The sequence below is a fragment of the Zootermopsis nevadensis genome, unplaced genomic scaffold (assembly GCF_977971745.1).
Source record: "Zootermopsis nevadensis isolate Lab colony 2312 unplaced genomic scaffold, Znev_1.0 Znev_ptg000012l, whole genome shotgun sequence".
Taxonomy (NCBI): domain Eukaryota; kingdom Metazoa; phylum Arthropoda; class Insecta; order Blattodea; family Termopsidae; genus Zootermopsis; species Zootermopsis nevadensis.
In genome coordinates, this window is record NW_028259144.1 from 7,191,522 (window position 1) to 7,210,340 (window position 18,819).

The window sequence follows — 18,819 nt, forward strand, 5'->3', positions numbered from 1 at the left end:
CATGCTTGTAAGGTTATTTTATGTGCCATAAACCTACGACATGGGACCGCTGGCTTTACTTCCCCTCGGAAGGAAGTTGTGCTACGGATTTTTATCACCCTTAAAAATCCATCGACCTCGGCCGGGATTGAACCCACAAACCTTGGGTCCAGTGGCGAGCACGCTAACCACTAGTATGCCGAGGGCGACATTTGTGCATATTTGGCTTCTCTATATCTTCCGTTAACTACAATGCCAGTTGTCTGTTAAACAAAGACACTAATATGTCTGCCTAATTTGAATAAAAACATTAATTAATATTAATTACTTTTCTGAGTCATCTGATGACGAAACAGACATGCGAAAGCTATATTTTGGTTGGTTGACCACGTTCCCTCAAAGAACAGTCAGCATAGCATAATCTTACCTGTAGAAATATGAGCAACCTCTCACACTGTTATGGCTGAAGTGTTCGGCATTCTTTTCATTTCCGAAGTCTTCTAGGGGATCTGACCACAGAAGATCACACATTGGGCCAAAGGCAGGAGGTTCTTTGAATCTGTCCAACTAGAACAAAAAAGAAGCCAATTTTAATTTTGTGTATCCTTAAAAGTTATCCTCCACTGTTTGAGATCCGAATAAAAGGTAAACTTACATCTCGGGTGAATCGCACTGCACAGGAACATAATAAAAATGTTCTGAGATGTTATTGTACGTTCACAGCTCGTTCCACTGCTTTGATTGTTCGCGGTTAGTACTTACATCATAACGAATTTGTCATGTGTCAATTTACAGAACAATACCTGTGTATTAAATGTCATGAGAACATCACAAAGAAACTAAAATTCACATTGATACAAACAGCATTTGGAGATGCATCAACAAGCCAGGCATTCTGTAACTAGTACAAAATAACATATCAATAGCTAAACTGTGTGACTCAGTGTAAAGTTACAGACGATCCAAACCCCAGTGCATAATTAGTTGTTAGTGTGAAAGTATTAATGCTGAACCACCTATGCGCACCTATACGCGACCACAGCCTAAAACATCGAGCTTAATTACATAAAACTATCTTTTGTTTTGCATGCCATTTCTAAATGCATAATTTTTACCACTTGTAACCATACTGTAGCACTGAAGGTTTAAATGGATGGGAAAATAATGACAGAAAGGAGACTGATATATGAAGAGGATAATTTAAAAAAAAGGGAAAAGTCATAAAGATACCGAGTAAATCATTCTGAATTTAATTTCAACATAACCATTCACATACACAATAAACAATATAAAAATTATAACCTGTGAAAGACTCATCATGAACAGAGAGAGTAGTTGATATTTCATGTTATCACAAGCATGTAATATGGTTAATAAAAAAATCACGTGGAGGTTTTGCAACAAAACAAAAAGGTGTCATAATTAGATATGGGTCCACAATTTTGCAGATGGTAAACTGTATGTTCTTCTGGGTTCTGGACCCATGTGGACTTGTCAGTGGTTGCTGAGTTGCCGAAGTTCTGAAGTAAGTTTCTCCTAAATGCTGGCTCTACCAACATGTCTACAGAGTGCCATCATTAAGACCTCAAATCTCAGAAATATATAAAAATTACACATTATTTCCCCAAGACATATTTCTGTTAAAATTAACAAAATTGTTTTCCATCACTTTTGTCTGCAGCATAACATTCAGATAATGATAGACAACCATGTTGTGTGTGTCTGCAGAACAACACGTGCACATTTTGTTATCTGTAATCAGCATTTGCATTTGAAATAAATAAACAAGATCAAGGAGCAATGTAAGTTACAAATAATTCGTAAATGTTCAACTAGACAGGGCGCTGTCATGACAGATATTAAATATAGGTGACAGTCTACAGAAAGGGTTAGATGTAAGACCCCCACTTAAAACTAATGTAGAGTATGTCACTGTAAATAGAAAAATAAAACTATGAAACTAATCCTAACTTAAAACAATTTGCTTATTTTTAGGTTATTCGTCGTTTAAGTGATCAAGAAGAGGAAAAGGAAGATGTCTTCCAAGCACGCAATTTCGTTGCGATTTGTAAGGAAATTAGCTCGATGTTTATGCACACGCCATCAGGGTTAGTTGCACAATAACCTTCAAGGCGGTCTATTTCCTGGATGCTCACGCATAATCTGTCGAGTAATTACATCAATATTTATGGTTCCGTGACCTCTACACCAAAACAACTGAACATGTTCTTCCATGTTCAATCAGCAACCTCAGCAATAAAAGTCGATACGATATTTTCTGACTGATGATCGATTACTGGGTTACTTCAAGAATCTGCTTGAACTGCAAAGATGGTATTCCGTTGAAATGGGCTGGGATAATGATTGTAAGTGTTAAACATTTTGGAATGACGTGGCCTGTTTGAAGATGCTTTAAATAGTTTCACGACTGTTTCATTAAACATTCTTCCAGTTTATTATTTACTACTGTCTTCCTACAAACACTGTTCAAGCTATGCAATTAAAACGTACTTAATGAAAGAAACGACGTTATCAATAAATCAGATAATATAGGGTAATCAGTGAATAATTGGAAACGGCATTTCGGTAAATGATTACTGCCTGATTTGAGGTACCATCCCGGAAATTGCCTGGATGGACTGTGGAAAACCATGACAAATCAGTCGGAATATCCTATCTCCGGGTTGAGACTTGAAGCAGGGACCTCCTGGAGGAAAGCTAACCAGCAACTCGAAAGCGAAGTTTACGTAACGTGAACAAGGATACTGAAGGAAGAATAATCATGATGGATCGTTTGCCACGATAGTGGATGCGTGGCTTTGAGGTACTATACCAGCATCTGGCTGTATGAGAAAACAAGCAAAAAATACAGAAGCCGGTTTCCAACGCTACTGAAATTGCGTAACGTCCAGTGACATAAAACTTGTTAGCAAAAACAGCAGTCTGCTTCAGACCATCACATCCTGACATTGAAAATGATCTAAAAACACGGTCTGTTAGAAAAGAATGTATTCCGCAAACACACAACTTCACAAAGTCCTAACATATGTTATGAAAGTCCACAGAGCGTTACGGCCTAGAACAGCAACACCAGAACAATATAGAAATGAACATTTATATTTCTGATATAGTCCAAATTACAAATTACCTTCCTTCAAACGATGTTCATAACTTCATGCCACAATCCGATTCTCAGAAGTATGTGTGTACTAAAACACACTGTATATATGGGTAAAATTTGTATTAAAACCTAGTTTCATTTTTATATGCTACGCGTTCAGCCACCCCATATTACGATATAATTCAGATTCATGAATTTTCATACAAGCGAGACCAATCCGCATATAGTTTCACACATTGTAATAAAAATATATCACATAATATTGTGTTCATCTGAAGAGATGGGCCGATATGACCTCGCGTTTCGGGGTCACGTCGCCCGGTTAGATGCACCTGCTATATTGATCCTGACATACGCACAACCTCTCCGCTGGAGGCTGCAATGTAGGCCAAATTTCCCCTCAGAAATCCCGCTATCATACACCTACTTCATTTACTGAAAAGGTCAATGAACGAAGGAAAACTTCACATACACATATTAATTGGGAATAAAAAGAGTCTGAAAGTCGTTGAATTGGGCCTACGCAGTACGTAATTAAAACCACAATCCACTGCTACCAACTGTCACTGTTAATAATAGTTTTCAGCCAGTAAAAAAATTCCCAACCTCTTATGGAACCATTAACGTGTTCACTGGTCACTGAAACCCTGTGTAACATTTCGTAACATGCTGGTACTTTTATGTCGAGAAACTATTAGCCCTTCGTCCAACCCCCACGGTGGAGAACCACCCATTAGGCTATAAACCTCTGATTATTCAATATATTTGCAGCCACGCTCCATGTCTGAAACCAGTCACCCACTTAACACGTAAAATGATTTACTAGCTAATTTACTGGTTTATTTAACGACGCTGTCAATAACTCAAATTATACAAGATGGTTATGAATGGTCAATGTTCAAGTTATAAATCCCACACAACCAATAAAAGTCATCTGTGCTGGCCTTTCATGCTCTTGGTACGGAAGTATGTATGTTGAGCATTAACCGACTATGAGCCAATTGCTGGTTTGACTGGAGATGGTATTTGTAAAAACATGTAATATAGTACAGTCACGTTGAGAATTGAAGGTATGAGACATGATATGGTGAAGGGAGAGAAGAAAAAAACTTATACGAAATAAAGTATGATGTTTTCTAGCAAGAGCGTTAAAGGTTATTGTGCGGGACTGCATAACCGAAAATTAGACGGCACCGCGTACAGCGTCGAGTTATAAGGATCACAATAATGAATTTGAAAGGGCGTTCGAGGCGGCAGCGTCCGAAGATATTAACCAAAATTTACCAAGAGGGACTGAACAAAACCACAAACACTCAGAATCGCCCGGTGTCCAGGCCGAGATTTGAATCAGGGACCTCCCGAATACAAAGCAGAACTATCAACCACACGAATGCAATGTCACCAGGTTTCCTCTTAAACTACAACCCACTGAGATAACGAAGCTGTTTATTATATCCCACGTATTCTTTAAACAGTTGAAAGCAACGTATTAATTTATACAAATCAATGTTATATTTAAATGCATGAAACTTTAAAATTAGATTAAATTTATCACAACTGTTAAAATAAATAAATACAATGTAAAGGTATTCAGAGGTTATATACGTCCTATATATTTTATTTATATTACACCAGGATGCAATATTTAACAAAAATTACGTAATATGAATTAATTTTAATTTGATATTTGTCTAAAACACATACCTAACTGAAAAACGTTTGCCCAAGAGATTAATTTTATGAAATAAATACGACCGAAATATGAACACGATAGAACCCATCCTGTGGAACTTTATTTATGTTGTAAATGAAACCATAACATTGCTCTGTGTTAACACTGGTAAAAATATCTAAAAGTAACACGCACATAATGAAAGATGTTGCAAAGTACGAAGTTAAACTAATATCTACTAAACAGGCTGGCAATTTGATGTTAATACAGATGAAGCAGCCTACTCTGTTGAATAAACCGTTTTATTGTCGAATATTATAAAAGAGTTGGCTTCTTTAAAAACAGGAAGAGCACATTTATAGAGAAACATCTAAAATACTATGTTGCAACCAAGTGGAAAACATATCGAATTGTGTCTCGATTTCTTACTGGGTTAATCATCCCGCTGAAAATTGAGGGTTTATGAGTAGAAAAGACACGCAAGTATAAAATTAAACTTGTTGGGAAATCACGAAAAAAAAAACCTTTTCAACATCTGTATCAGTGGAAATTTCTTAACATGTGTACTTCGTATCAATGCATTTACACGTGTTGCAACTTAGGAACATAGTTACTGGCTTTTATGTAATTTACTTTTACAATAATGGTCCTAAGTTATTACGAAGACAGCTGTCTTCTAGGCTGTAACGCCGTGTAGTCTGGTAGAAGTTTACCGACGTTCCCAACGCCTGTTCGTAATTACCATCTTTAACTAAAGGCTAATTACACCGCCTCTCCCTGATGACTTCAGATACCTCGCTCCTGTTCATTTTATCTCTTCTTCTCCTTTTTCCGATGCAACACACGTGATCGAGCAAAGCCATGCGATGATCCACAGACAAGCGCTTCGTCCTTACCGACACGACATATTCGGTATTTAGGGTAACCTTTAAAGATTAAAAGCGTTGCTGGTAAAAACAAAACTACATCTAAGTTTGTACTAACCTTACTTCACCGAAATGTTAATGCGTCTTTCTGAATTGGGTGAGACGTAACACAATACTGCTACGCCATCTTATAATTTTAATTATATTTTTCGTATCTAATAAGAGAGTTTATAGTGTCACTACACTTAAGTGCATGCACAAGCCCTATAAAAAACTAACAAGGTGATGGATTTTAAAAAAAAAAAATACATGAACGCCTGCCGCCAAATTTACAGACTTTAAAGTGTCTGCTACACGCCTTAGAACATACCAAAATGGCGGTCACGCGAACTTTCGAGGAAGAACCGACATTAGAAACACACTGTGTAGTTCCGTAACGTTTCGTGTGGCAGTACGTAGCGATTATAAACTTAAAAAGCAAAGCACAGTATAGCAGTTTAACTATTGCAGATAGGCGATGTTAAATTTAATCTGGATCAGAGACGGAGTGGCGAACACTCTGAAAAACGAAAAATAAAAGGTCCTCTATCCTATTCTCGTGGTTCAGTGGTACTCTATACAACATAGCATAACCGACCCGATAAAAATTCATCGTTAGTCAGCTACAGCGAGCGTAAGCCTCAACCAGCTGGCTAACAACGCCTGGCTGGATTTCATTAGTTCTGAATACCCCCGTCATCTAATCCTGTTGATCTTATCAGTATAATATACAAACACAATAAATGAAACAATTAACAGCCTCCGAAATAGTCGACAAAGTTTGTTTTTTGTAACAGCAAAGGACACACTCGGGCTCAACAGGTGGACGCATTACCTTTACCAAAGTCTGCAAGCAACTAAGAAACCGATCTAAGTGAAACTACGGACGACACATACTTTTCTCTTGAAACACTTTAGTTCTGGTTTATTTCGAAGCCTCTTCACTTAACGACCTAAATTAACTTTCACGTATAACAGCAAAATAACAACGTAGGTTTGATTCATACGAAATTATAAATTCTCAGAGCCGCGAAGATCTGAGATGTTGGTGTTCCAAGTCCTAATGCCGTATGTACATACGAATGTTTCGGAGAAACGCACAACCTCCATCTTCAGGTCTCAATTCATCCCCACGTATGTAGATTCAAAAAGAGGTGAGAAGATATAAATCCTAGACCGAATGCTAGCATGCAGTTAATGAGTTTAACGTGTTACTCAAGATTTCTGTTCGTTCTGATGCAAAGAATAAGTTCAACTTGTACAAACAGGCCCTTACAAGGAAAAAAAAAACCTCTTTCTGTGATAACGAAAATATACGAGTTTGCGTGTTAATAGACCGACATTATCTGATTATAAACAGTAGTAACCAGTATAAAAAATCACATCATGTGACCAGGTTGCGTGCGACACTTTACTAAAACTGGGTGCGGCTAAAAATTTGCTGCTACTCGTGCAGTGGTCTTCGCCTGTTATCAGTTCAACGGGCAAAAAAGGGGTATTACATCTATAACTTAAATTCATATTAAATCCCAACTTATAATCCTACAGTTCCCATGCCACTAACTCAAATGCCCGCCATTCCATTATAATCCGAGCCATTACCACATAACCCACATATCTTCCAAGTGGCTACTTAGCAAAATGCTCTACGTCTTTCTTATTTCACGTCAGTTTTTTTAAAAAACAACCATTACTACACTGTCAAAAGTGCACGTCCACATCACAAAATTCCTCGTTGGGTATAGTCATTAATTTCTAGTACAATTCAACCCCCTTAAGACATGAGAGCCACGTAAAGTCTGATGGAAAGTAGGAGAGAGAGAGAGAGAGAGAGAAGGGTTATCTTACTGCACATGCGCACTCTGCCTATTCATACACCAAGCAGTACTACAGTAGTACAATGCGTGGAGTAAACGCATAGTGGCGCTGTGCACGTCCAGCCCACAAACAACGGACTTCTCGTGGCGCGCTATGAATACTACATTCTCATTAAAAGTTGTGTAAAATGTCTTATAACTCACACCCGACCTAAGAAGGTGGCAGAAACAGAACGTTACAAGATGAACTGTACAATTTGCATTCATCACCGATTATTATTACGGTGATGAGACCACGGATGATGAAACGGGTGGGGCATGTAACACGCATGGGACGATTGATAAGACGGGAAATTTAATTAGTATCTGAGACACTGTTAGCATTTCAATACGAGCCATACTCCCCTCACACTGTTTTGTACAATACAAAACGGATTTCCTAAAAAACTTAAACACACTTTTCTAAACTTCAGACAATCAACTAATGGTTAATACATGGACAAATTTGTCGTTATTAAGATTCAGGTTTCAAGTTAAAGTAATTAGATACAATTAAAATATTTAGTACTGTTTCAAGGTGCGTTCATAACTAAAAGTTGCAAGAATGTTCCAACTAGTTTGAACATGTGTCTGACCGTGTGCCAGAAGCCGTATCAAGAATCGAACCCAGTCGTCCAGCCCGTACACTACCAAAACCACGAGTACAACAGAAAATAACTTGGTGGTGAACTATTGAAGACAAATTTAATATATTCATCATAATTACCCTAGATATTAATTATTTTTAAGTATTTCATTTTCATTAGGTCAAAAAGAAATGACCACTTACAACTGCATGGATCCCACCAACTTGCAAAAGACTTTGTCCACAATGGCAGATAACTTGATGAAGGCACGAATGAAGATAGTACGAGTGAATGAGAGTGTGGAAGGGTAGAGATTACAATGGAACTGCATATTCTGCAGTGAAGGAGTTTTGTCTCCATTTCACCAATATGCAAAAGTGACGACACAGAAATATTCATATTTGAAGTGGGACAAATGAAATGAGGGGGAAAAAAACCTACTCACAAGATGAAAATATGAGAGTAGAATTAAATTTCCAGTCATATCAATAAAAGAAGAAAAAAAAGACCCCTCCCCTTCAGACCAGAAAACTGTGCACACAATAAAATGTAAAATTAAACTCAGCAGTGTTCGACAAGCTTGTGACTACTCTGCCCCTTATAGATTAACAGCAATATATGAACTTCATGAGGCAGGATCTTTTTTAACAAGTAAACAGTACCTCAGTTGGTCAAGGAATTACCTACCTTTAAAATAACCCAAAGTATCATTACCATATTCACAACAGCCCAGTCACCGAGCCCTATCTTGAGTCACATTAATCCAGCCCACACCCCCACACACTATTTTGTTTGATCCATTTTAATATTACCCTTTGATGTGCACCAAAAACTAAGTGACCACGCCCCTCACGATTTCCAACTAAACTTCTGCACGCAATTCTTCTCTTACATGTGCCGACTCGTCTAATTCTCGTTCATTTCATAACCCATGGACCCCTCCTACAGCTTTGACAATAAGGCCGCAACATCGCCTCTAACATTTACTTATAGTTCCTGACCTTAAGACTAACTTTAATAAACCTTTATAGAGCAGGACAATATAACATACCAGACATACACTGTCGTATATTGTTACTTATGGAATTATCTGCAAAATTTCATTACATCTTTATTATGTCACTAGATAATGAAAAAGGAATGAGAAACAGTATTAGGGATGTTAAAAGACCTAAATGAGAAGAATTATCTATGATGTTTCACAGTTTTGTTCTATAACATATTATCATCACAGACCTGAAGAAATAATGAGAGACAAATTTAATATCCCAAATAAGTTTCTGTGCGTGTGTCCCAAAACAAAAACCACCTATTAAATTTATCTGGCCATGGATACTGGGAACGACCTGTTCTTCAAGTGCCTGAGCACTGCGGGTCCCAACTTTTCGTTGGCTTGATCTATAGACATTCGGTAGGACTCCTTGGACGAGGAATCGGCCCGTCGCAAGGCCTGTACACAGGACAACGACATTGTTTTAAACTTCACGGACATTAGTTCACTTCAAGTTCCACTTTCCTCTAAAGCCAAACACAAACTGTCTGTATAGCTTCACAAATCCTTTCACAAATTTTAATAAGATTGGAAAGGAGTACCCTTTGGAGTACACTAACACTTCAAAGGCCTTCTCCACGCCACATCATAGAGGTCAATGTCAAACTAATGAGATCCAAGACCGTCACACCTTTGTCCATCATGGGAGAATAATATTAAAATGGATCTTAAACAGGGCATAGCAGTGCGGACTGGACTCATCTGGCTCAGGGTAGGGACCAGCAGTAGACTCTTATTAACAATGTAATAAATCTTTGTGCTCCATAACTGAGCAACAATTAGTTTTTAAAGACTCGACTCAGCGAGTTGGTTTTGACTTTTGAGAATCTAACGTGAATGTATTCATAAACAGTAACGAGTTTCATACATTTTGTTACGAGCACTTTCAAACTTTGTTATTCCATAAATAAGCCTTAATACTTCATTGTTTACAATATAATGATCCTCATTACATACGGCACAAACTCAGCTTCCAAACACCTCAAACGATAAACTATGTTCTACCAAGCCCACTGAAGAAACAAGCCCAAGACCAAAAGGACACAGATGTCACGAAAGCTAAGCTCTATTTTTAATATCTGTTAACTTATTTCTCATAGTTACTTTGTCTATGATAAATACCACCAAAAATGTTTTAGCTGAAATATACAAAAAATGGCACACAAAGGAATCTGCACTTGGAGGAGATATACAAGTGGAATTAAAACTGTAAGGGCAATATTTGATTTTTTTTATGTATAACTGGCAAACCACTATGGCCAGGTCATACTGTAGTTCAAGGTCAGACAATGACATTCTGCGAGTGTGGTTCAGTTCATTTGTGCAGAGTTAGTCGCATAAACATGGCCGATGCACTAGATGTTTGTACCAAGGATGAGCAACATTAATCGCCAGTCTTGCAGCAATTTCTGCAATATTTAATTGACTATTACTGAAAATATACTGAAGTTTATTAAATTTCCTTAATAAAGTTGTGTGAAAAATAAGGAACACAATTTTAATATACAATGTACTGTAGTTATGAACTTACTTCCAATTGGAATATATTAACCGAAACATCATCTGTAACTTACCCACAACTACGGGTCAAACAGAAGAGCCGACATCAACTAAATTAAGATTAAATAACATTACGATAAACCCTTTGCTGGTAATCATAAAAAATACATACAAACTATCTAACAAGAGCAAGACTAAGCACAACTCACAGACAATCTAATTACAAAAACAGTATCCTTAATCTGTGGAAAATTCCTAAGCAATCTACAGGTTACTGCGCTAAACAGCCACATCACACTGTTACGTAACAACTTCCCAGTCAATCAAATTCTGCAATAAAGCCACATGTCGGAAACTACACAAACGAGACACAAGTATTTAAAACTGTTTCTTTTGGCCTCCTAATTTGTCAACCACAGCCCATGTCAATTTAACCACAATTTTCTATTCCACTACACATTTCGGATAGAAACAGCAGCAAGGGAAAAGTATGCAACGTTCCTTACATATTAATAACTTAATGACAGAAATAGTGGTAAGTGATAAGAGCAACAGAATCATCAGTTCAAAGAACATACAAAACGTTCATTCGTTTCATAAATGCCTGAATTTCAAGATCATATTTTCAAAGAACATGTCACTAAGGTAACTTAAATTCAATTAATTAAACTTAAATATAACATCAGGTCAGTCTGTCAGTCACCAAGCTTTTGTTAGTGTCATAAACACTGCTTTGACACAGCCACTAAGTAGTTAGTTACCTCTTGAACTAACAATAAACAATATTTTTGAAGAAATCTAACTTCGTTTCTAATGGCGCTCTATCTTAAAATGAGCACATCACATTTTCTGAGTTTTCTACGGTTTTGATGAAAAGCGGATTACAAACTATAGAAGCTCGTAAGAAAAGTTTCAGACTACACACTTCACTGATCTTTTCCACAACATCACCTACCGCTAGTGCGTGGCCATGGCTGCTGAAGTGTCAAATTAAGACGTCTGGGAAAATGTCTAACAGCAGAGCAGCTACCCCTGATTTTCGCCCCAACATGTTAGAAGCTCCGTCTGTAGCAAAAGAAACGAAATTCCTCAAAAGAAACCCTTTGGTTAATGCATTGTCTTACAAAGATGTAAAGAAAAACTTAAATATTGTGTTGGCAAAAAATATCTACTAGTAACAAAGATCAGAAAATGTGTCCGAAGTCTTTTAAGGCTGGAAATTTTACAAAAGAACCAAAAGGAGTACTTTAGTGGTGTCACCCACTACTCTACGAAACTTTTAAATGTAATTTAGTAATTTTTAATATCTTTCTTATCTTATTTCTTCATCAAGAATGAATTGTATGTTCACTGAAATCAACACAGTGCATAAATGCTCCACTGTAAAATTTAAGTACCTGGCCACTTGTATTCACGGATGTTAAAGATATACATTTGATTTAATCATCTCATCTAATTTTAGAAAAAATAAGTTTAGAAATAAACAATAAGAATTCTTTATGAAATGCATATTCTGGGGTTTTCTTTTCTCACTGATGCAAAAATCCTCCAGGACTTTAATAACTTATTACAAAATATGTTTAGTTCAGTTTTTTTAAAAAAATAGAATTTAAATATTTAATGTTTATTTTAAAAAATGTTAGTTTAAATTAATATTAGGTTACATTACTTCCTTTACAATTTATCTGTCATACTGTTAAACACTGTTATCTCTCGATCACTTTCCAGTACATCACCGAATCGAACCTAGCAAACGCTCTCAATAACATTTGTAATCTTTCAGCAATCCCCAAAGACAAGAATTACACAATCCTCGGAGCTTTATCAGTGGTTGGAAATTAGGATAATTTAGTTTCATCCTATAACACAATTCACTTCATTTATTAGAGAGCTTGGCAACAGCCAAGCACTAACAATAAATATAATCAGCAATAACTTTGTGTTTGCAACAGGGTTGTGCAGTTATTTCCTATGGTGACCAAGTGGAAGCAGGTTCAAAACCTGGTCAGGTCATACAGGTATTCGTGGTAAACAACCACTACGAAACTACCTGGATTATTCCTGATAACACTGTAATCACCAAAATTCTACTTTTATAAAAGCATGTGCAATAAAACACGTCTCTCTGTTCTTAAGTTGGGAATCAATGATTTTCACAAAACTCTAGTGTGAAATGTTTTAACTCAAGTTCAAAAAAATGTGCGGAAATGTTTTACTTGATCAAGTCTGGATATAATTCATTCATACCGCAGTCCAAAGTAAGATAACTTCGTAATTTTACCTTGGTTATTTTTTCTGAGTGTCAATACGCTTAGAATTATAATAAAAGTTTAAAATTTGGATAGACAGCATTGAAAAATGAAGATTCATCATTCTATAACAAAAAAATAAAAATTCTTACCACCACACCAAATTAATATTTCAACAGTGCATTAGTGCTGATTCCGCTAAAGACAATTCTCACAGATGTCAAGATGATATTAGTGACGATAAGAAATTAAAAGTATGAAGACAGTATGGCTTCTAGACGTAAGCTGTTAATGTTCACATCACGTTTCTTGAAAATGGTCCAGTGATTCAGACATTGCTGAAAGGAGTGTACTACAGCAGCGCACACACACACACATGCGTGTGTACACATATGAACCTGTGATATCACAAGCCTACTGTACCTTACAAAGGAGGCTGAAATACAATTGCCAATATCACCAACAAAGAATACAATGGGTAATTAATGAAAATGAAGGCTAAGTGACACCATGTCAACGAGAAACAAAAACGGATAAATTAAGCCGCTTCGAAACTTTTACCACAAAAATTAACATGATGTAAACATCAGGAAAGTTGCTATATACATAATAGCAACAGATTCTTCTAAAAGACTTTACGTGATGCCCCACGGATTAAAAATACAATGCTGAACTGACACATTTCACTTTAAGAGCGAATTTGTGTGATGTGTGGAAGCAAATCTGATGAACAGATATGATTTAAATGCACAACCAAAAGTCTACATGTGCATTGTTCTAAAAAGTTGCAACTACTTTTGGGAGAAATACTAATGTGTTTAAATACCTAATTATAACACACAAACCAGAAGAAACTCACCAAACTCAATTTAATTTTAAAAAAGTAGAATCTCCATGTTAATGGCTTGAAGATAAGACATTAAGCACATGTTATGGCCTACATAACGAAAGCACTTCTAACGTTTCCGGCAGCACTGCAGCCTATCCACCCTGTGTAATTATTGTTTTGCCAACAATGCCACTTAATATTCCCAGGAGTAATTTTAAGAAAACCAATTACTATGCAGTCTGAGGCATCTGATGCCAAAAAAGTTGTATTTAGTAACGTAACCAAGTCCTTATTCAGAACTCAATAGTTACTCAGCTAGTCACAAAATTCACTGCTTTTATGGATTCCGAAGATTCATTCTGCTGCAGTCTTCTATTAGGACAGCTAATTAGTTCACTTTCACACTCACTCTGAAACGTGATCTTCGTTTGACACGTAACAGCTATATAAAAAAAACACTGTTGTCTAAAAACAAACTATTTGTTACTATTACCACAAAAACCCACTAACAAAATTTATGAATTGCACATTTTCACAATGTATTTATCTAAGATCCAGTTTAATATTATCCTCTCATCACCTTATATTTTTTGGTCATGCAAGTCCTCCAACAACATTTAATAATGGTTTCTTGCTTCTCCCATCTGAGTATGCGGTCAGGTCATTATAACCTCCTTTATTAAGCTACTCAGTTCCTGGAGATCAGGACAATCACTCAGCTAACTACGTAATATTTTCCATTCTCCCCTCACAACCCAAATCTTCGGACTCACCGCCGTGAATACCTATCAAATTCTACCAAAATTTTCTGATATACAACATTTTTAAAAAATTGAAAAAAGTCCTTTCACCAGAATAAGATACCATATTTCACAAAGTCACCTGCTCATTGCCACAAAAAGAATAAAGTTACAGATTTATTTATCTTAAACATTTACTTTTGTTTGGTATTATGTTTTTCCACACACAAAAATTATGTGGGCCTACTGTGTGTTATAGATTCACATTTAGAGTTTTCACCTGAACAAACATTACCTGATATCATTCTTTATGAAACTAGTTTCTGTTACTATTGTCCCTAGGTATTCAAATTTTTAAAATTATTTATTTGCTATTGTTATAAAACAACTTCATCACGGATATGAGAAGTTCACATGTTTCATTTCATTTACATGTATTTTAACCCGGTTTATTTACTAGCCTACATAAGAATTTCAGCAATACTCTTCATATCATTATGTAAGTAATTAGTATAAGTAACTACAGAGGAATTGCTTTCAAAGGTTTCATCTACATAATTACTTCATTTACGTTACTGAATTTACAAACCCAAAGGTAATGCAAACAGGGCTGTTATGTAGGGAATTCAGAAAGTAAGGGAAATATTTTAATATTTTCGTCGCATGAATGGAACATTGTTCAGGCCGTCACACTATCGTTCAAGGCCAAACACAGACCTGCTGCAAGCCTGGTTCCGTTGTAGCACATTTATGAAGAGTGAGTGGCGTAAAGATGGCTACTGTACTAGATGTCTTCACCGAAGGCAAGCAACATTAATAACTCGTGCAGCAATTTCCACAATACTGTTCATTTTACAACAATCACTGCTTCAGCATGCCCCATTTTCTTTTTTATTGTTTGTGGATATGGATGGACATCTTTACCTGCTGTACCAACAACAATGGTTTGGATGCGTTCAAACCTTTTGATCCATTCTTACACACTTCAATGCGGCAAACAGTTATGTCTATACTTGGCAGCCAATTGTTGACAGATCTCTGCCACTTTCATTTTTTTCAGACACCAAGAAATGCATTATTGCTTGTCCTTGGTGCAAATATCTAGTGAACCACACTCACAGCATTTCAATGTCTGACCCTTAGCTACAGCATGACCAGACCCCAGCAGTGTTGTTAATTATACAATAAAAATTATCCAATAATGCCCTTACTTCTGAACCAACTTCCTACATAAAAACTTGTATGCCTTGCAAAAGATAGGATTGGAAAGAGCCCATTTTTATTCCAGTAACAAGAATAACATAAAAGATGAAAGAAAATATGTATGTACGTGAAATCTGAACAGCTGGGCACACGTTTCTCTAAAATAAAATTCCAAGGTTTGCATCTCATATACATAGGATTAGCTTATTTAAAACAAAGATTACAATTAATTCACTTACCTTTTGTTACCATATTCAATTTTTAGTTTCTATAAATATAGATTATTAAATAACGTGCACATCCAAACAATAACAGAAGTGCAAATGAATGTAACACTATTCTTTTGTTATTGTTTATTTGTAACTACTGCAAATTTAATTTAATTTAATTATATAAAATGCAATAAAATTTCTTTATAAAACGCTTGCTGAATAAAAAACAAAACAAAATGTTTTGTGTTGAATTCTGCAACTTTCACACAAAACATTTTGCAGTTCTGTAGTTCATGAAACAAAAGAATTTCTTTGAGTCTTCAAGTAAGATGGCTGCAATCTTCATGTGAAGTGTTCTGAAAATATTATTTCACATTCATAGCAAAAACGTTTAAGAAGTTCTACTACATAAATCAATTATTATCAGCATAACAAGGCTAATATTACACAAAGTATGAAATTAACATTTACTACATTTATGCTCATTAGTAAATTGCTTGTCACTGAGTCAAAAATAAAATTCTGCAAGAAATAACTAAATACAACATTCACCTCACTAGTTATCACATATTTCTCTGGGACATTTTGCAATCTGCTCATTTCCTTGTTTCTAAAGACGCCATTCATTGCAAGACAAAGCGGGAGCTGCAGGATCTCCAGGGGACTTTGAGACCTTTCTTGGGGGGGGACTAATGGTCTAATTATATTTTGTTTTCCTACAACCTCTTAATGTCCACTACTGGACATAGGTCTCCCATTTGGGGATTTCAGCCATATGCTACCACGCTGGCCAGTGCGGGTTGGTAGCAGACAAACATCCATGCCTTGAGTGGGACTCAAACGCAAGGTTGCAGCAGTCATGCCTCAGATTGCGTGGCTACTGCGGCCGGCCTAATTATAATACATATAATATAAATTAATAAAAGAGGAGGCCAAACAAAAATTATAGATTTGAGGTTTTCACAGCGGTGAGTATGAAGATTTCTGTCTTCTGGGTTGTTACGCTGTGTAGTCCGGTTGATGTTAACCAACGTTTCACAGGTATGACATCTGAAACGTTGGTTAACATTGACCAGACTACACAGCGCAACAACCCCGAAGACAGAAATCTTAAAAAATTATAGACATAAAATTCAAGAGAGAAAGTACATCGCAGATTATTTAAGATTCATTAGTGAATTTCAGTCAAACTTCTATATCCAGATCTGAAGTGTTTGTGAATAACTGGCCTGAATTCTGAGAGTAATTTTACACACTTGACAAAAACTAATCCTTTGCAGGTTTAAATGATTCATCTGATGAAGTTGTTCTCAAACTTGATGGTACGCTTATTATCAATCGCCACAATTCTGTAGGAAAAAGAACATCCACATAAAAAAAAACAAATAAAAGCAGGTAATCTAACAGGAATAACAATGAGCTGTGAAGTGCCTTCCAGAAGAATCATTCGGCCGACTTTCTTCGAAAGACACCAAAAATCCATAAAGTAAAACTGTTCCAATGGAAACTGGGGGAAGAGGAGACATAACTCCTATCGGTGCTTGACCTCAACACTAGATGGGGGTGAGAGGTCAGTATCATGCCTTGGCCCCGTTTTAATGCTCTAACCCTGAGGACAGGACCCTTAGTACCCATCATATAAGGGGCTGGGTGGACCTGTCTGAACATACAAGTTAGAAGAAACATCCTTAACCCGTCTGGGATCGAAACCTAGCCATCAAGTTCATGGCCAAGAAGCCATACCATGGCTCATTACCTAAAAATGATGCAAGGCAAAATTATATTATGTATGAGATAAGACATATAATAATGGAAGTCTTTTCAACAAACTCAAGCACCACTGTGCTGCAGCAGTGGGAGAGATTTTATAAATACTAATTTACATGGATGGTGAGTAGGAGTAGAAAAAGTATGAAATATTCACTCAGATACCCTGACCTAACATCACTAGACTTTGTTACTTGTAGTGTATTTTAAAGAACGCTGTGAATGTATAATGTAAGAAACAAGGATGAAACTGAATTTCCGTGTATGACTATTTTAAGAGATGCCAACAAGCGACATTCTGCTGTGTGCTGTCAACAGTGAAACGACGCTGGGCACTCAGCTGACTTTATGGTAAATTTCACAACAATGCTGTATAGTCTGATTTAAATAAACCACAAATAAATAAAAATATGATTCATAACAATGGCCTAATGTCTGCTTGCTTTAACGCTAATGAAATACATTCTTAAAGGAGATATATTTTGAAGACGGAAATCTTCATACTCACCGCTGTGAGAACCTCAAGTCTTATGAGATATATTTTTAGAGACACTGAATATACAGATGGATACAGCAAACTATTAAATGCTCACAAACTGTTGTGAAAATACCTAAAAGTGATTATTCCATAACATTACATGCTACAGTATGGCGGCACAAGTCCATGGTATAGGAATAAATTGTACAAGTGTTATCAAAAGCTGCGGAATAATTGAACATACATACATACAGCCTTGTTTATAAAACCGACACGAAGAAGTCTGAAGCAAATGACGGAAGATGATCTTACCTTTCTAATGTCGTCCAAGTTGTGAATTTCAGGTGAGAGACCTCCGTGGACACAGAGGAACTGCTGGTTCATGAGGGCAGCAAGAGGCAAGCAGTCAAACGCTTCCATGCATGCCTCATACACACGTTCTGAATATTTTATTTTACCTGAAACAGAAATGTATTTCCCATCTTCATTAAAATAATGTAATATTGTACAATGTTGCAATACCATTCTTGGCGTAAATCAGGTATAATTTTAAATCTATTCATAATATAACTGATGTGCATTTCCAGGATCAGAGTTATGCTGAAGTTTTATATATATATAGGGTGGGGGGCAATGAATTGTGTAAAGAATATAAGAATCACCAACCAGT

At 36.3% G+C, this 18,819-nt stretch overlaps 1 protein-coding gene across 10 annotated transcripts in view; it reads right to left on the reverse strand.

Moving 5' to 3' along the window:
- Positions 1-18,819, reverse strand: part of LOC110827065 (serine/threonine-protein phosphatase 2B catalytic subunit 2) — a 125,437-nt gene that overhangs the window by 33,878 nt on the left and 72,740 nt on the right. For all 10 annotated transcript variants that reach the window (XR_015534912.1, XR_015534913.1, XM_087347793.1 and 7 more), the window contains 2 exons: positions 18,462-18,607; positions 407-546 (listed from right to left, as the gene is read on the reverse strand). Coding sequence is in view for 8 of the 10 variants with exons in the window: in XM_087347793.1 (XP_087203919.1) it covers positions 407-546; positions 18,462-18,607 (286 nt within the window). In the remaining 2 variants the exon portion in view is untranslated. The remainder of the gene's footprint in view (positions 1-406; positions 547-18,461; positions 18,608-18,819) is intronic.